The 19353-nt window shown below is 42.5% G+C and overlaps 1 protein-coding gene across 10 annotated transcripts in view; it reads left to right on the top strand.

The window, feature by feature from the left end:
- Positions 1-15032, top strand: part of CNOT1 (CCR4-NOT transcription complex subunit 1) — a 97057-nt gene extending 82025 nt beyond the window's left edge. For 7 of the 10 annotated variants that reach the window (XM_060254381.1, XM_060254387.1, XM_060254389.1 and 4 more), the window contains 10 exons: positions 4129-4377; positions 5060-5223; positions 6368-6485; positions 7132-7233; positions 9510-9683; positions 10037-10186; positions 11861-12041; positions 12844-12976; positions 13732-13866; positions 13970-15032. In XM_060254381.1, the coding sequence (XP_060110364.1) occupies positions 4129-4377; positions 5060-5223; positions 6368-6485; positions 7132-7233; positions 9510-9683; positions 10037-10186; positions 11861-12041; positions 12844-12976; positions 13732-13866; positions 13970-14066 (1503 nt within the window). In that variant the 3' untranslated portion in view covers positions 14067-15032. The remainder of the gene's footprint in view (positions 1-4128; positions 4378-5059; positions 5224-6367; positions 6486-7131; positions 7234-9509; positions 9684-10036; positions 10187-11860; positions 12042-12843; positions 12977-13731; positions 13867-13969) is intronic. The other 3 variants (XM_060254386.1, XM_060254385.1, XM_060254380.1) reach the window with 1 other exon arrangement.
- Positions 15033-19353: the final 4321 nt, after the last annotated feature.

Raw genomic sequence — 19353 nt, 5'->3', positions numbered from 1 at the left:
AGTAAACCTCTAACAGGCTCCTTCAGTTTACCTGTCAAATGTTTATGCATACTCTTACCTGCATCTGTTATAACTTGGATGCTGCTATAATTACCAGAGGCTACCAAGGAGCTGATGGAGAAGTGAAATATGCCTCCTGATTTCAGTTCTTGCCCTTTATGCCTCTACAGGCCATGGAATGGTGACTAGCTCTGTCTAAGAGGTTATAAATATGTCATTATGAGAGGTGGTGGTTGTATCCACGCTCCTCAAGAAGTTCTCCTTTGGACTGAGACAATTGCTTCTGCTATCAGCCAATAATAAGTCTTCCCTTGTGGGGCAATATGCTGAAGCAGATGGAGGCGCCTCAGCTCCAGACACATCTAAAAAATGCTGATCTAGCGTCAGTTTCTAATCCAGAGTTGGCATAAACTTCTTTGGTTGCTCTGGCTGGTAGTTTCCCTTGGGAAATGGGATTGGAGTATGGCCCTGTGGATTCTCCTGGGCCTCTTAGTAGTTTATGGTAGCATTAAATTAATATCACTTTGACCTGCCACTTATGTTAAAAGTGGGAGGCGCATTTGCATCCTCTTGATGAGTAGGTTGCACAAAATAATCCATGTGGGACTTAATTTCTCTGCTCCATGGCATTCATGTTATGGGGTACAAAATGGCTCTCCATTTTTGTCTACTGTGCTGTTTAACAGTTGACATGAAACCACTGGAGGAGGTTGCTAGAGACTCAGCGTAAAGTGCAGTCAATATGCAGGTGAAATCCTGACCTCTTCTTCCTTTTTATCTAGCTCATGTGTTATAGTCTCTGTAATAAATGGTGGTGGTGGAAAGTGCCATGAAGTCACAGCTGATTCATGGTGATCCCATACAGTTTTCAGAGGTGGTTTGCCATTGCCTGCCTCCTCATCATGACCCTGGTATTCCTTGGTGATCTCCCATCCAAATACTAGCCAGGGCCAACCCTGCGTAGCTTCCGAGTTCTGATGAGATCAGGCTAACCTGAGTTATCCAGGTCAGGACCTGTAACAAGTTAGCTGAGAGCTAATAGGTAAACTTAATCAAGCTGTGGTGATAAGTGGTTCAGCCTGCAAAGATGGTGCCAAATTGGTTCTGGATGGGTCTGCTCTCTTCCTTAAGAGTGGAAGATAACATTAGACTTGGCTCTTACTGTGTGACTTAGAGGCTGGATAGAGAAAACCTTGCCCCATGCTCCACATTCAGAGATTTGCTTAAATGATGATTGGGTCCAGCACCTTCTTTGTAGCAATGCCCCATTTATGAAGTACTTTCTGTGCATCATATGGCACTGAGGTTTGTATTTTAGGCGTTGGAGAAGACCACACTATTCTCCCATATAACAAAGCAGCAGACCAGTGCACCTTAAAGACCAAGTAAGTTTTATTCAGAATGTAAGCTTTCCTATGTTCTTAAGCAGACTTCATCAGACAAATGGGAATGGAAGCAGCAATTCTTAATATAAGTTCCCATTCCCATTTGTCTGATGAAGTCTGCTTAAGAGCATAGGAAAGCTTACATTCTGAATAAAACTTAGTTGGTCTTTAAGGTGCACTTGTCTACTGCTTTGTTCTATTGCTTCAGACCAACACGGCTGCCTACTGGGATCTATTCTCCCATATGTTGTTGAATGATTTGTTTTCCTGATTTTATGGTACTGCTCTGTTTTAACCAAGGTTGGAACACAAGAAGCTTTGGGGGAATAATAGATCATTAGGAATTTCACTTGTTAGACTGTAGCATGGCAGAACTGTGTTCTAGGGTTGGATGAGTGGCTTTGTGATCACCTGGCTCTGTGCCTCAGCACTGTAGCACTAGACTTGTTGTACTATGTGCTGCTGGGAGTTCAGAGTTCAGGTCTAGGCAAGCAAGAAGCAACTCATCTAGCCCTGAGTAGTGCAGTGCAGAAATATTCCAAGGGGTGGGTGGGATTTTTTTTTTACTTCCCTATACTGTATGGGAAAGAGGGTGAGAGATATTAGGCTTGTGGGTCATGTGCCTCTCTACTTCCATCCTCCAGTTCTAATCATCCTTTTTCAAGGATAAATTGTTACGGAATTTTGTTCCTTTGCAAGTAAGTTTGCACACAGCTATGTGGGATGCTTTTGCTACAATTCTGTTTAATCCTCTGCCAAGATTTTCTGAACTTCATAATGTTCAGAGCTCATAAAACAGTATTCCTGGAGGGAGGAGAAATTGGAGCTGTGGGATGTGTCTCACATAATACACAGCCCCCAGCTCCAATTGTCTTTCTCTCTTACTCTCTCAAACGCACAGTGATATGAACTCATTGGAGAGACCTCAGTTGCAACCAAATACTTTTTTTGTGTCATTGGAATTTCCACTGAATATGCAGAAATCCCAACCTTGTGCACAGTAGCTGTGCTTTATTATCCTAATAATAGGCACAGGACCACCAAGTAGGCCATTAAGTGTAAGATATTTTTAATTAATGTGATGCTGTATTTATTGGTTTCAGTGGCTGGAAGACTAAATGGAGGGGGGTGGGTTTAACCAGAGAAATGGGATACAAATATGTCAGCATGAAAACTACCTTAAGAGACCTATAGCGCTAACAAGATCTGTATATCATGTATTTAGTACAGAGCCCAATAGGTCTGTCAAGTTTCCTTTCAGCAGGTGATAAGTTATTGGTGGATTCATGCAGAAGTGTTTTGATGCTTGCAGAGCCCTTGATGGATTCACAGCATGCAAACAGGAGTCTGGAGGCTGCTCTGGGCTGGTGGCATGAGGTGACTTGTCACTCTTCTGGTGACTTTTTGTTCCCTCCTCTAGGCAAAAGCATTTAAACATCCTCCAGCGTTTCTGTTTGCATTTGAATTGGCCAAATTCAGGCTCTCTCTGCTGTGTTGAAATGTTTGTACAAAAGTGCTGTATAACTGTAGATGTGTATTAAAGCAAGCCTTGACAAGTTTTCTTTGGTTCTAGAAGCCAGCTCAGAAATTTAGGAGACAGTCATAGTTCAGCCTTCAGGATTGTCTGTGTTCATATTTTCTAACTATTGCTACTACAAAAAAAAAATACTAGGCACTGCAATGAAATTTCTAGGCACCATGGTGTCCTGGTGCCTGGGATTTATCAAGTGCTGTATTAAAATAGAATTTCCTAACAATGCTGAACAGTTGCTAATATGGATAACCCAACATCAGTTGGCAGAAATATTCAAATAGGCCATGATGTTTTTCTCTGCTAAAGAGACAATGTTGGAAACTATTAATTTAAAATGTGAGATGCCTCTGACTAGTCTGTTGGTTAAAGTTTGCAGTCAGAAAAAAACTAGAAACTTGATGCACAAGAATTAATTGCTCAAGTCCCTTCTCCCTTCAGGGATTTTGAAGGAAATGGTTATTGTAAAAGCTATTACTTTTTACTTTAAGAAACAAAATTACACTTGCCTTTATGTTAGAGAAGTCTAATGACCCTTTTTCATAGAAGTGTTATGATGAGCACATGCATGACTTGGCCATTAAACAGAGAAAAGAATCTGGAATACAGGACATGATAAGTTGTGAAGATTATATCAAAATGCTGCATTGCATGTGAACAGTAGATGAGGTTGCCAGGAAAATAATTTACAGTCACTTGTATATTCTGATTCGAGTGAAAAACACAACCTGTTTTATCAGAAGGCTTGTCATACTGATGCCAAAATTCCCTAGTGCAGCACAGAGAATTTAACCTTCATGGTGGAAAATTTGGTTGTGTTGCAAGTGTTACAAAAGGGACAGCTTGTACATTGCTACTGTGAAGTGAAAGCTGCTTCCTCATAGTCTTACCCCATGCTGTGTGCAGTGCCACAGGTACGTCTGAACCAGGGGCTCAGTGCATGACATGGTTGCTTTTGTACCAGCACTGCTGTCTTTCAGATAGTATCAATGTGATATGAGGCCTGGGTATGAGGAAAGGCTTCCACTGCCATGGTCAGTGTCAGGCCAAGCCAAAAGAAGCATCAACAAAAAAACGCCTTCTCTCTACAAAATTGCGATGTTGAAATTCAAGCCACTGATTTTTTCATTTTATGTATTTGGAAAAGTGCTAGCTTCTTTTGGATCATAGACAAATCCTGCAGGTCTGAGTATGTCTTTGTCCCCATAACAGATGCATCAGCAAGGAATCCTGAAGACCGACGACTTGATCACACGGTTCTTTCGCCTTTGCACGGAAATGTGTGTGGAAATCAGCTATCGTGCTCAAGCAGAGCAGCAGCACAACCCTGCTGCAAATCCCACCATGATCCGTGCCAAGTGTTACCACAATCTGGATGCCTTTGTGCGCCTTATTGCACTGCTGGTGAAGCACTCTGGGGAGGCTGCCAACACTGTCACCAAGATCAATTTGCTCAACAAGGTCAGATTGAGTGTGGGCGCTGCACTTCAGAAGGGGGCCTTGAGCCGTGTGAACTAAGACCTAGTTCTGAACAAACATGAAGGAAACATTCTGGGGTATTGTCTTGGACATCTTCTCCAAGATTGCACACCAGTTTTTTTGCCTGACTTTTCTCATTTTGAAAATTAGAAATGTGTCCCACCCCCGCCCCAAAAAACAAAACCTTGTGAGATATTTTCTTTTGGAATAAGTAAAATGCTTTTTAATTTATTGAGATGTTACTTTAAATAAAAATCTGCAGCATTAGATAATGTGAGTTAGATCTGACTAATTTTGTTAATAATTTGGTAATAACTAATGAAGACTTCAGTGTTTTCAGTGTTAAGAATATCAAATTGATAACTATACATGCTTAGTCTTCCTGTAACTGTATGGGGCTTTATTTTGTGTGCTACAACATGTGTAGCTTGTTTTCCAGTTTTATTCTGACTATGATACATGAGCTAATGAAACAGAGTCTGCAGCAGTTCACAGATTTCTCTGTCTCTTCCTGCCTATACCCTATCCTCTCCCCCCCACCCCCGGGTCTCTCTCTGATTGAGTTCTGTAGAAGATGAGGCTTTTATGTCCTTAAATTATATAAATATAAAAACCTAATCTCTACCCAGTTATATTAATAAAATCTTTATATGTTCCTCTGTAGGTTCTTGGAATAGTGGTGGGAGTACTATTGCAGGATCATGATGTTCGTCAGAGTGAATTTCAGCAACTCCCATACCACCGCATTTTTATCATGCTGCTGTTGGAATTAAATGCCCCTGAACATGTCCTAGAAACAATTAATTTTCAGACTCTCACAGCATTCTGGTAGGTCATAATGAACTTCTGTTGGCTCTGCTCTTGTTTTATTCTGCCTAGCCTCAAATGTGTGGGCATAGTAAGAGAACTGTCTTCTTTTTCCATAACGACTTAATGCTTATTGGGTGGTAATATAGAATATGTGGAATTCTGACCTTTAGAAGGTATTTGAGAGCCAGGATTTTGAAAAAAAAAAAGCCAGGTCTCTCTTGGGTGGACTCCCAAGGATAGTTTTTACAGTGGTGAAGCATTTTGCAGGCTACCTTATTCTCTGTGGCTGAGAAGCATAACCTGACTAGCAAAGGCCTCTGCTTACAATAACTCAGCAAGGTCACTGGCATTATTCCTCCCTTCCCAACAGAAGTAACTTTTTAACCAGCAGTCAGCAAGAGCCCCATGGCGCAGAGTGTTAAAGCTGCAGTACTGCAGTCCTAAGCTCTGCTCACGGCCTGAGTTCGATCCCAGCGTAAGGTGGTTCAGGTAGCCGACTCGAGGTTGACTCAGCCTTCCATCCTTCTGAGGTCGGTAAAATGAGTACCCAGCTCGCTCGGGGGAAAGTGTAGATGACTGGGGAAGGCAGTGGCAAACCACCCTGTAAAAAGTCTGCCGTGAAAACGTTGTGAAAGCAACGTCACCCCAGAGTCGGAAATGACTGGTGCTTGCACAGGGGACCTTTCCTTTCCAGCAAGAGCAGGCTGGCATCAATAGTTCTTGCTTGCCTGCCAACCCAAAGCCTCTAGTCCAGGGGTCTCCAAACCCTGGGCCGTGGACTGTTAACAACCAGGCCACGGAATGTGGCAGAGACCTTCACCTAGTTTAAAGACCTCCATGGGGGGGCAGGGATGGGGTGTAGGCAGCCTGGGGCAACAAAACCTCCAGCATCGCCACCTCCACCGGTCCATGGAACAATTATCTTCCACAAAACTGGTCCCTGGTGTCAAGAAGATTGGGGACCACTGATCTAGTCGAACAAATTAAAGGGAAAAACAGCCTAGCAAAATACCTGGCCTGGTGAGATTAGATCACGCTCCTGGAGCATTTGAGTTTTGAGAGCAGTGAGTGTGACCATACAGCTTTGATAATAGTGTACATTCTCCCCTTATGTTATCCAAACCCTGACAAAACTTGTGTGATGTGCTGTTTTTTCTTTCAGTAACACATTTCACATCCTGAGACCAACAAAAGCTCCAGGTTTTGTTTACGCTTGGTTAGAATTGATCTCCCACCGGATATTTATTGCAAGAATGCTGGCACATACACCACAGCAGAAGGTGTGGCTGCAGTTTATCTTCTATAATTTACGAAGCTTCTGCAGGGAATAAGGATGCATCTTGGTTTCCAGGTTTTGTTTAACTAGAATGAATTTATGCCATTTAAAATTGGGGGGGGGGGGGGATTGTCTGCTGTTGAAGTGCAGTGCTCATTTGTTTTTCCATGTTTTCACCATGTAACTGGGACCTGCAAATGGTTTATTTTAGTATATTGCCTAAATGGGTATAGAAACGTGACTGAACTGGGAAGCATTCTTAGATTTTTAGATTAATCTTGAACAGCCTACAATGCTGCAAAATGTTGATTGCTTACAATAGTCTCTGTAACCAAAATGTGCCATGTACTTTAGCAAACTTCTCATGGTTTATCCAGTAAAGCTGACTCATTAGTCTGTTTCTTCAAGCCCAGAATGTGATAGAGAGGGTTCAGCCCATAAGGCGCAACTTGTGCAAGGCTGAGGGGATGCATATTCCACACAGCTATTAGTTAAATATAAGGGGATTCAATTTGAGTAGTTCTACGTGACTACTGGAATATAATGCAAATGCTTGCTTCCATCTCACTGATGTTAGATGAGAGCTATACCAGATATTATAAGGATGCCTGGAGAGATCTTATAACTGTATTCTCATGATTTATTTATAGGGTTGGCCAATGTATGCCCAACTGCTGATCGACCTATTTAAATACTTGGCTCCTTTCTTGAGAAATGTGGAGCTTGCCAAACCTATGCAAATTCTCTACAAGGTAAATTTATGCTGTCATACAAAAATGATGTTCTGGAAGAACGGTTTGGAGGTAGGGCAGTTAGAGCAAGACAGAACTTATTTGAGTTGCTGGCTAATTTCTCTGCTAAAACTGGCATGCAACTTTAGGTTAATGGTTCTGTTCTTTCTGACCGTTTTTGCCTTTGAAGCTTTGCTGTAGCGCTTGCTCCGCACCTTGGCCTGGAATTAATTCTGATCAAGATCAGTGTGTCATTCTGTATAATACCTTTAGGATTCTGGTGCTACTTACTGACAGTTTTACCAAATGAGTTAACAGTGAATAGAATTCAATTGGGGTGGGGAAAAGAACTGGCTGGTTTTAGATGGGGGAAGACTGTCCATGCCGATCAGCTTTAGAAGCCAGCCTTGTTTGGGGGAGAATAGACTTAGCATTGCTGTGAGGAGGTTGTCTATATATCCATTCTATGAATTGTCTTCCCTTCTAGACTTATTGCTTGTTGTCCATGCTGCTGTAACTTCCAGGGTGGGTTATTGCAATATTCATGAGAATGCTTTGAACATGACTTAGAAGCTTCATTTAGTACAGAGCACAGTCCTCCTTTTTTATGCTGCAGATTTGCTTATTTATTAGCAGTTTATAATGTTCTTTGTGCTTTTGCCAATTTGGAAGGTCTCATCTCTCAAGACAAGTTTTTAAAAAAACAAACCTTGGTCCCTGTGGGGCAGAGCCCTAATACAAAGTTGAATGTCCACCTGCCTATATCAACAGAAATTCACCAGATAAAGACTTTGATTTTTTCCCCCAGGATAACTATTATCACATAGACAGACAGAGTCATTGTGGATAGATGAAAAATGATAGCTAAAAAGGGTTTGATGCCTGCTGACAGTTCCGGACTGAAAATCTGGGGCTGACAGTGAGAACAGGTACCTTTGATGCTAAGAGGTATGAGTGCATTGGGAAGAGGTTGCACTAGAACTTGTAATGCTGCTAAAAGGTTCATAAAACTGGCAAAAGTAGGCAAAGACTGAGCTTCTGAGCTCCAAAGTGAAAATTAATTCAGTCAAGTTCGATGAAATTGCTGAGCAGACAGGTTAAAATGGATAAAAGGAAGTACTTCTTACCCAAAGGGTGATTAACATGTGGAATTCACCGCCACAGGAGGTGGTGGCGGCCACAAGTATAGCCACCTTCAAGAGGGGTTTAGATAAAAATATGGAGCACAGGTCCATCAGTGGCTATTAGCCACAGTGTGTGTGTATATATAAAATTTTTTGCCATTGTGTGACACAGAGTGTTGGACTGGATGGGCCGTTGGCCTGATCCAACATGGCTTCTCTTATGTTCTTAAGTTTCTTTCTCCCTCTCTCTCCCCCCTCCACCGCCTCCCTCCCTCAGGGATAATCATACTGGCATCAGATTGTTTCTCAGGCCCCAAGTGAAATGGCCTATTTAAGTTTTCCGTTTATACCCTGCCCTATCCCACAAACGGGCTCAGGGCAGCTTACAACATTAAAAACAACATAAAAATGAATCACTATAATAAACATCATAACACAGATATGTCGATCAGATTCAAGAGCAGTAATTAGTACAACAAACCACACATCATGTAAGCTGGAAGCTTTCTCTGTGACCAAAATGATCCATGTGCAAAGGTTTCTCTTTCCCTTGCTTTCTCTGCTTCCCCTCTTCCCTCATGGAGATGATCATACTGGGTTCTTTCATAAAGCTGTTGTCAGGTTTATAGTGACAATTCACATGCATTGTGTTGAACTCTGGAAATGCTATTAAGATCTTAATTATGCTAAATAACTTTTTCTGAGCATTCTTATATCTCAGAGGCTAAGCAGTATCAGCCCTGATTAATAGCTGGATGAGAGACCATCAAAGAAGCCCAGGGTCATTATGCAGAGGCAGGCAATGACAGGCCACCTCTGGGTGTCTCTTGCATTGAAAACTCTGTGGGATTGCCATAAGTCAGCTGCAACTTGACAGCAAAAATAAGCATTCTCAAACATTCTTGGTTCCTTTCATAACAATTCTATTTGTATGCAGGCATTATCCCCCCCCCCCCCCATCAGAGGGTGGAGGGACAGAGAAAAGCCTATTATTTCAATTAAGTTCAAGAACTGAGTTGAAATTCAGCTGCAGGGCTTTGTTCTTCTGTATCAGCTATATATCATATGTAATGATGGGCTAGTCAAGAAAGGGGCTGTCTTGCTTGCTGCTTTGTATAGGTGAAGTAAGGATGCAGATTTGGAAATAATGTTAATCCTTTTTTCTCCCTATAGGGTACCCTGCGTGTGTTGCTGGTCTTGTTACATGATTTCCCAGAATTCCTCTGTGACTACCACTACGGGTTCTGTGATGTGATTCCTCCAAACTGCATTCAGCTAAGGAATCTAATCTTGAGTGCCTTCCCACGAAATATGAGGCTTCCAGATCCCTTCACTCCTAACCTTAAGGTAATATGCGACTCGGTACAAATCAGAAGCCAACCATCTTTTTTGATCAATTAAGAAATAAGCTGCAAAGAATTCACCTATCATTGTACCTGCTAGGATTTTTAAAATTCAGATAACTGTAACCTATGAGATCAACTTTAAAACAGTACTTGGCAGGGACTGAGCCATTTCAGTGCTTTACTCATTGAGGGTTAATAAAAACAATAGGAAATAAAGCAACTTTAAGGGAAGCTGCAGGTAAGACCAGACATTCTGTTTTTCTTAGATACAATAGTGTGGCTCTTTGTAGCACAAAGAAATTATGTAGCTGACATTTTTCATTGGAAGTATTCTAAGGGGTGTGTGTTTGACAGGTGGACATGTTGAGTGAGATTAACATTGCTCCTCGGATCCTCACCAACTTCACGGGAGTGATGCCGCCTCAGTTCAAGAAGGATTTGGATTCCTATCTCAAAACACGCTCTCCAGTCACGTTCTTGTCTGATCTTCGTAGCAATTTGCAGGTGAGGCACCTTCTGCCAATATTTATTATTTATTGTATGGCAGGGATACACACAGGAAGCATATAATAACCAAGTTGATACAACCAGTATGCTTGACCGATTGGGCAATCTCCCTAAATACTAGATTTTCAGTCCAGTCAGTCACAGCCAGGGAGAGTTCAAAGAGCTACGTCACATCTCCCTGGAAAGCACAACACTCAGCTTCCTGTGACAGATGAAAAATAGTTTGGTGGGCTGTACCACAATCACATACAGCTTCTGGAATTTTGCCCCATTTAAACAACAGGTCAGCACAACTGCCAAAGCCTCCCAAGCCAAGATTTTTTTTGGGGGGGGGATGCGGGGGGAGTTAAAATGCATCACTATGCCTGCCATGTCACTTGAATGGAGAAATAGAAGAAAATCTGAAAGTGACCTCTGTCTAAACCTCTGTTCATCTTCTCAGAGCAGAGTCCATCTGACATCAGTAGAGTTTGGATCTGCCCACTGATCAGGAAAGAATTGTGCAGCAGGCTCTGACTTTTAACATTCTTGGTTAGCTAGTTAGAAGAGCAGGCAAGAAAGGATTCCAGAAGCAGTGGCCAGGATCCCAGGCAGGAGCAGTGCTCCGCTCAGAAGCTGCAGGAGGAATTCTCCTGCCAGTAGAACCCTCTAATGCATCCATTCTGTAATGCCCCACAAAAACAGAAGTGACAAAGGAGGCTGTGCCATAATGCCCTTCAGTGTGGACTGGGGTAAAGGCAGTACACTCAGTTACCCATCTGCACATGGTGAGTCTGGTGGAAGTTGATCCTCAAGAGCACGACTTGTAGGAGACAAGCAAACTGAGTCTGTTGAAATCCCAAGGTCTGCTATATATAAATTCAGAAGGAATGGCACATATCCAGCATGCTCTCTCTCGGGTGAGAAAGACTGGGCCAGAAATTAGGCAGTTATTCTTCTGGCTCCCGTAGATGGTGGAGACTTGCTTTGTAAAGAAAGACCACATCAGGGCAAACTATTGCCTTTTTTTGTCCCTAGCTACAAATGACAAGTTGATCAGTTCATGATTATATAGAGTTACGGCAGTTTTTATAACGAAAGGTGCATTGAGTATTTTTGTTAACTTTGTAAAACCTGTGAGCACTGATGAGAGGTTGAATAGGAAAGCGTTCTGTTGACAGTGGCATCTTTCCCATTTCCCAGGCCAAGGACATGGAAATACAGCTTCTCTTCCTTTACTGGGGGGAAAGGGGAGGCTTTGGATCAGTGCAGTTAGCCAAGAGGCAGTTCTGCAGTGATGGCAAGACAGATGCATGCCTGTTCCTAAACTGATCTCTTTCCCTGGCTAGGAGTGCTGGGGTAAGGGGGTAGAGCAGGACAAACTTCAAATCGCTTTTCCTCTGGATTGAAAGGTGGTGGGGCTGCCTGGTTGGTATTCCTTAGAGCCCCAAAAGAAGAGCTAATCCTTTTCTCCCTGTTCTCTTGCTGGCTGAGAACACACATCTTTCATGAGTAATTCTGGGATGAATTGAAATGACTGCTCCAGTAAAATGTGGCAGGACAGCATTGAGAAGACCTGTCCTGTTACAGCAGCTCAAGATGTGCGAGGCCTGGCACAAATTCTGCAGCCCATGAGAGTCTTCAGAGCTCTAGACTCAAGTGATTTGACCTTTTTTGCATTTGCTCCTCTAGGTGTCGAACGAACCTGGCAATCGTTACAATATCCAGTTAATAAATGCCCTGGTGCTGTATGTAGGTACCCAGGCTATTGCGCACATTCACAACAAAGGCAGCACTCCCTCTATGAGCACCATCACCCACTCAGCTCATATGGACATCTTTCAGAATCTGGCTGTAGATCTGGACACAGAAGGTAAAAATGGCCTTCAGCTTTCAGTGCTGATATCAGAAGATGTCAGTACTGTACCCTCTTGTGACATTCCCTGCATGATATTCCCTAGATTTCTGCTAGATTCTCTTAGTCTATCTTTTGCCCAGCCACTTGCATCTCCTGATGCTTGTCTGTTCTGCACAAGTCTCATCTTATGCAGCCAACCAGGTCTTTCCCTTTATTCTTGTCCTTTAAAGGCCTCTTGTCTTCCTGGATCGCTCTTGTCCTATGTTGCCATCTCTTCTCCTTCCCCCAGTTCTGTCTGCCTGCCCCTGTGCTTCAGCTGCATATTCTTGTGGGAATTTAAATATACTAAGTTAAAGCTAAATACATTTTTTATTATGGGGAGCAGGGACTGGCGAATAGTGTCAGGCATTAGTATCCTACTGTAATATCCCACTGGAATAATCTGTGTGTTCTTATGCTGTATACGTAATTTTCTAAAATATTAGTCCAGTCAAAATTAAGAGATCTCATTGAGGTTGATCTTACTGCTCCTCTGAGCAAAGTATGAATTGAATGTTTTTATGGTTACATCAGTCAGTTAACTACTTCTAAAAGATTAGGTGGAGAACTATTAAATCTGTGATTTCACACAACACATCTTGAATCTAATGCAGACGATAAGCAACCTGTTGCTCCTTTTTCATTAAGTGGAGCTAAATAGGGATGGAAGTAGGACTAGTTGTATTAGCTTTGTCAGCTTTGGATCTAAATTTCTGAATGTACTGCTTAGATGGTGGTCAAGAGAATCCATTTTTTAACAGGAATAACCTTTTTCTAGGTCGGTACCTCTTCTTGAATGCAATTGCCAATCAATTACGGTACCCCAACAGTCATACACACTATTTCAGCTGTACCATGCTTTACTTATTTGCTGAAGCCAACACTGAAGCTATTCAGGAACAGATCACCAGGTAAGAGGGGTCTAAATCTTCTGACCTGCTTCCTGGTCTTGCTGAGTTCTCTCAGACGGCAGACAAGGAGGTATACCTATTTCTGGGTTCTACAGTTTTTATTCCAGACCATATTTGTGGCTCTGGATCTCCCCCTCCCCCATAGGGATATTTCCATTTGAGGAAGAAGACTGTAGATCTTTACCTCACCTTTCTCTCTGAATCAGAGTCTCATAGCAGCTTACAATCTCCTTTATCTTCTTCCCCCACAACAACACCCTGTGAGGTGGGTGGGGCTGAGAGAGCTCTCCCCGCAGCTGCCCTTTCAGGGACAACCTCTGTGAGGGCTGTGGCTGACTGAAGGCCATTCCAGCAGCTTCAGGGCTGTACTTACTCGAATTCTGCTCCTTGATGCATAGCTTCATTCATGCAGAGATTTGGGAGGAGGTTTGAATAGAGGAGCATTCAGGTGTGTCAGCCGTCTGTGGCAGGCTGAAATGATAATCCAGGAATATGGCACATGGTAGCCAAATAGGCCTAAAGTCTGGGAAGTTCGGGATGTTTTATCCTGAACTGCCAAGGAACGTGCGAGAGCAAGGTGGAAGAGTTGCTTTTTTTCAGCAGCCGCATTCATGAAACCCTTTCTGCTGCAGGGATGCTGCTCTTCCTTTGATGGAGGGGTTTCCAGAAGCAGGCCTGCTGCCTTGTGCGGTTGGTCTTACCCTAAGCAATTCCTCTCACTTCATCTTTTTTTCTCTTTTGTGTTTATTTTATAGAGTTCTCTTAGAGCGACTGATTGTAAATAGGCCTCACCCATGGGGTCTGCTAATTACCTTTATTGAGCTGATTAAAAACCCAGCATTTAAATTCTGGAACCATGAGTTTGTTCATTGTGCTCCGGAAATTGAGAAGTGAGTAATTAAAGCCATTGATATATATGTTTTTAAAGCATATGGGGTTTTGGGGGGGCTCAGTTTGTTGCTTTTGGGGATGATGAGTTGTCTTGAAATGAAGTCTCTGTCCTTGCCGTAGGCTGTTCCAGTCCGTGGCACAGTGCTGCATGGGGCAAAAGCAGGCACAGCAAGTGATGGAAGGGACCGGTGCTAGTTAGAGGAAGTGGACGCTGAGTTGGAAGTAGGCCACCCGGAGGTCTCCATCCCATCAGGCTGGCAGAAGAATGCGTGTGGGTCTTCCCAGAGCTTGGAGGCCACACTCCCTCCTCCCCCTCCATGTTGGGCTTACATCACAGATCCGTGTGTGAGAAGTCTCCTCCTGTGTGGGCATGTTCCAAAGTTTAAAACAAGTTTTTGACTTTTGGCCAAAATACAGAATATGCTGTGAATATAATTTCGAACTATTGTAAATACACAGAACAGAAATATTTGTCTGGACTTTGGGTTTGTGCAAGTTTTGTTTCAAGAGAGGCACCACCCCTAGCGCCTGGCCAGCTTATAAGGAAGTGGTGGCCACTGATGCCAAGCTTTTCTCAAGGGCAGATCTGCTTGTCCCGACGTTCCCAGACTCCCAAAGAAAATGGAAAAGCCAGTTTAAATATTATGTAACTTATTTTTTTCTTGTGGATGGGGGACCTATAAATCACAAAGTTGTTAAAGGAAAAAATGTGGATGTGTTGGAGCACAGGATTCTCTGACATATGGGGGGGGAGAGTTTAGGGTCCATTGGGGTGCTTACCCTGTATCACATGCTGACAGCAAGATGCACAGAAGTTGGAGGACTCATTCTTTCAGCTGGCAAAGATACACCTCAGGCCCTTGTTGAGAGGGCTGATTATTTTAGCAGGAGAACCAGACAAGGCCTGTAGATTTTCTTGACACTTGTAAATTTTGGGATAGGGAGGGTATGAGAATCTATTAACTACTCTCCTTTGGCCACAAAGTTTGAGTTTGTAAAAAGAACAAAAAGGACCAATACAGCCCATTTTGTAAGGATTTTGAATGTTTTGTAAATGTATTGGTCCATGTGTTGTATTTTGTAGCCTTTCTAGTTCTCTTGGGCTTTAGTTCTCCCACTTGTATGTATGCATACTGTAGTTAAAACATTAAAGTCATGAACTGCAGCAAGTGTCCTCGTTCTCTCTTCGCCTGGCTGTTAGGATGCGGGCAAATCGTTCTCACTGCTAATCAAAAAGGCCCCGACTTCTGCAGCCTTCGGTAAATCTGGTTACATTTGGATATCACAGAATCTATTGTTACCATTAAAGGACTGAAAGCTCATGATGATAAAACTGGGAAACACTAAAATGGAAGGAAATCTCTTTCCTGGTGCTATGCAAGAAAAACCAAGCTTGAATTGTTTTTCCAGAAGATCTGGGCTTTGAGCTCAGGAGAACAGCCCCAACAGCCCTTGGTCTGTGGAGGATTGAAGCAAAATCCTGGGCCCAATATGATAGCTGGCCTTCTGGTTACCAATCCAGAAGGGAAAAACAAGATTTTATACCAACCAGACTCACCAGCAAGGCCACTTGATGTATGCTTATTTTCCAATACTGGCTGGTTAAGTAGGATTTTAGTCTCTTGATTTTTAAAAACAAACAGGTGCCATTCAAGCTTGCAGGGGCGGAGGAGAAGATGACAATACTGAGAAGCCCTTGCCTCCAAAAAAAATCCTGCTTTGCCCCAAGACTTCATTATGCTGTTGTATAGGAAGGTGGGTGTTTGGCTGATTAATCCTTGCATACTATTCAAAGTAAAGCTTTTATTTAAATGCTTTTTTAAATAACAAAGCACATTTTGTAGCCTATGAATACAAACCTACGGTGAAGATTGGTCCAAGTATTTTAGCTGTACATTGAAGCCATAATAATGTGAATTTTATTGCTCAACATTTCTCAGGTGCATATTATTTCAATTTGCTTATGCATCTCATCCTTTGGATAGCTTGAGAACATTCCAGAAGCAAGACCCACATCTTCGTTGGGCCACTGGAAGGAAGACATCAGACATGGCCTAATTCACATTCCTGATCTCATCTTCAAAGACCAACAATGTTTTATTTAGGGCACACTCTTGTGTACAGACATACTTCATCAGACAATGGAATACAGTGAATAGTACTACATATACATAGTGGGCAGTGAGTTGGCATGCAAAATAGTGAATGTTTGTAACAGATTAAAAGAATAACAAGTTTTGTTTCTGGTTGTTATCTGCATGGATTCAATGAAAAGGGGGAGGAGCAAAGGCAATAAACATGTCAGAATTAGAGCTTGATGGCGACAATCATAAGGTTAACTGTAAAGAATAATAAATTTAGTCTCTCATGGATTAAACATCTTTCTCTTGGAGGTGTTTCTGCCCACCTAACATTATAAACATTATTCTAGTATACTAATACAAAGAAAAGGAAATACATTAGAATACAGTGGATGTATAACTTTATTTGGTGAAAACGGGTTTAGCATATGTAATGAGATTAAAAACCAATATTCCTGTCGAATCCTGGAAAGGAGTTTGTTCTGAGTGCTGTGATAATTTGTAATTCAGCCATTTCCGAAAGTTCCTTTGCAATTAAGAAATGAAGTGTGCCTGGAAACACTTACCTTGAATACAATATTGTTGGTCTTAAAGGTTCTATTACTTCAGACCAATATAGCTACCCACCTGGATCCATCTTCAATGGTTTGCTTCAAAACCCATTGTCCATTGGCCAGTACCTGAGTGTTTTATAAGTTCCCACCTTCATACTTGAAAGGCAAAGATGCTGAGAAAGTCTGTCTAGTGCTAGTAGCACTACACCCTAGTCTCTGAAGTGTAGCTCCATCTAGAACTGGCTGAATCACAACTTTTCCAATTGGTACAGTTCCCAATTCTCTCCTTAAATTTCAGTTTATTAATCCTCATCCAGCCAACTATGGCTGAAAGAAGTTTTACAACCTCCACTCATATAGTTAGAATGTCCACAGCCTCACTTGAAAAACTTCATTGGTTCTGGGTACTGGTGTTAACCTTTAAAGTCCTACACATCCTGAGATCTCCCTACGTGAGGAGCTGTCTCTCCCATAAAAACAGTGTGTTGTCTGCTCTTCTACAAGCTTTGCTCTGTTGGGATCCTCCTTTAAGTCAGCTACTTCGGCTACACATCTTTTTCCACAGGTATTTGTAGGACATTTTGTTGTAACTGCCTGGCTTTTAATATGTTGGATCCAACCGGGTTGTCTGCTGCTGAAAAAGGAAGGCTTCCTTTTGACCACACAAAAACGCTGTGGGTTATGAGATCTACATGAACAAAAGCCATATGAAATGGGGCCTCTGTACCAAGGAGAGGGGATGGATGAGACTGAGCTACTTGGTTTTCATCAAGCATTGTGCCACCACAGGCTCAAGTGTCTTGCTCAAAAGGGAATATTACTGATCTACAGCAGTTCAATCCACCAGTTAAAAGAGGGCTGTTGAGATTTTACCCACTGTTCTCAAGATTTTCCACCCTCAACCCAAAGCAATGAAACTGCTGCAGCCAGATCTTTTAAGAGGTGATGGGCAGCATTTCTCCAAGCAATTTGTCTGACTGGATATTCCTTCACTTCCTTCCAGCTTCTACAGTGCTAGGATTCAAAAAGGAAACAATTGTGTTTTTCTGATGTACTATGCCTATTTTATCCTTTCCTGTTGCAGAGAAGTATCTCCTTTGGGGAAAGGCTATTTACTAAATCCTGGTTCCAAGAAACTGAATTTCCTACTTTCCGCTACTCCCACGCTGAAAGGACACAATCTACCTGCCAGACTTTCCATAGTGACTAGAGCAATTGTTACACACATGCTTCCTAAGGAGTCATTGCAGAGATACTTAAGAGTGATCTGCATCATTTATCAGCTGAAATCAGCCCTCCCCAAGAATATGCAGTGGCATTTCCTATAACTACCATTCCATATTTCAAGAAAGAAGGAAACTAGTCAATGCTGAGCTCTTTGCCTAGTTCATGAGAAGGTATCAACTGTCACAGGAAAGAAGAAGAGCAGGACTGCTGATCCCTAGAGAGAAGCAACAGGGACCCAGCTGCCAATGCCAAATCACTTACCCCAGGGGTGTCAACCATACAGCTTGCATACCAGAACTGTCCCTTCCAGAGCTCTTATCTGGCCTGTGAGCAGCTGATTACCTTTATTGACAGATGTTGTACGTTATGTCCCTGCATACTATCCCAGTGCTAATGCATAACAGGTGGTGGAAGTGGGAGGGTGGGCATCAGAGAGATGCTGCAAGGAAATACTGTTAAGTTAATGTTTTAAGCATGTTTGTATTTTGAGTGGCACAAAATGACATGTCAGATCTGGCCCTCGTAACAAATGGGTTTGACATCTCTGACTTACCCATTTTCCAGTGGTCCAGGGTGGGGCAGTCACAACTCATGAGTAGAAACTCCTTCCTGGAGGCAGGCAGGGCCCTCAATATTTTATTGACTCCCAGTGCCTGTTTTTGAGGGGCTTCATCTTTTATTGCTGTAGGAGCAGAATTAGGAGTGCATTTGTGACATAATGGCATATCCTCTCCATGGTTCTCCTTCACTGGGGAAAGTCATCCAAACTGGTTAGGTCACATCTCTGCTTGCTCAAGTAGAGCTATGCAAATTTTTGCATGCTCACCCTCCAGTTTTGGATAGCTCTACTGCTCAGGTAAGAGGTTATTGCTCCACTGCAAGCCAACATCCCTTTTACAACAACTTCAAGGGTGTGGGGGGGGGGGAGGCTTGAAGAACCTCCAGACTCTCTTAGAGTGAATTAAAAATCCCTTTAAAGAGACAGAGTCTCCCCCAGCAAGACCCAATGGGAATACAGCAAGGGCGGACGAGAAGAGTAGCAACGAAAAAGCTGATGATGGCAGCTGCAAAAAGGAGGTCCCTGTGTGTTTTTCTTCAGTTGTTTGGGGGAGGGGGGTTTCAGGCTCTTATGGCCTCGCCAATATTTGTAGTCCTGTGGTAGATTGTCCTGGCAAAATAATTGGAGGGCTTACCTTCTCTTCTCCACCCCCCCCCTTTTTCTCTTAATATTGTTTTAGACCCGAAAGGTCAGTATATTTTTGTGAGGGGCCTGTTAAATGATCAACTATACCATAGGATCTATTTATGCCCCCAACAATGGCCAACTTCAGTTTCTTGAAGAAGTTATGATAATATTGAAGTCTCTCATTGGTGGGGATTTAAACTGTGTTGTGGATTTGAAACTAGACATCCAAAGGGAAATCATAGTCAGTGAATGGGGAGAATATGAAGACAGGCTTATAGAATCTTTTTAATACATTTAATTATTGTGATAAAAAAAATCACATGAGCTATCATCTCTGGCTGTAAGAGCACTGGCAGTGCTTTCTAATTTTATGCAGGCCATCTTCATCTGGGCAGATAACCTGCTACAAAACCCAGAAATAAATCCACTTGATCCCTG

The sequence above is a fragment of the Heteronotia binoei genome, chromosome 14, assembly GCF_032191835.1.
Source record: "Heteronotia binoei isolate CCM8104 ecotype False Entrance Well chromosome 14, APGP_CSIRO_Hbin_v1, whole genome shotgun sequence".
NCBI classification, from domain to species: Eukaryota; Metazoa; Chordata; class Lepidosauria; order Squamata; family Gekkonidae; genus Heteronotia; species Heteronotia binoei.
Note: the sequence above shows the minus strand (reverse complement) of the source record. Positions and strands in the feature narration are given on the sequence as shown.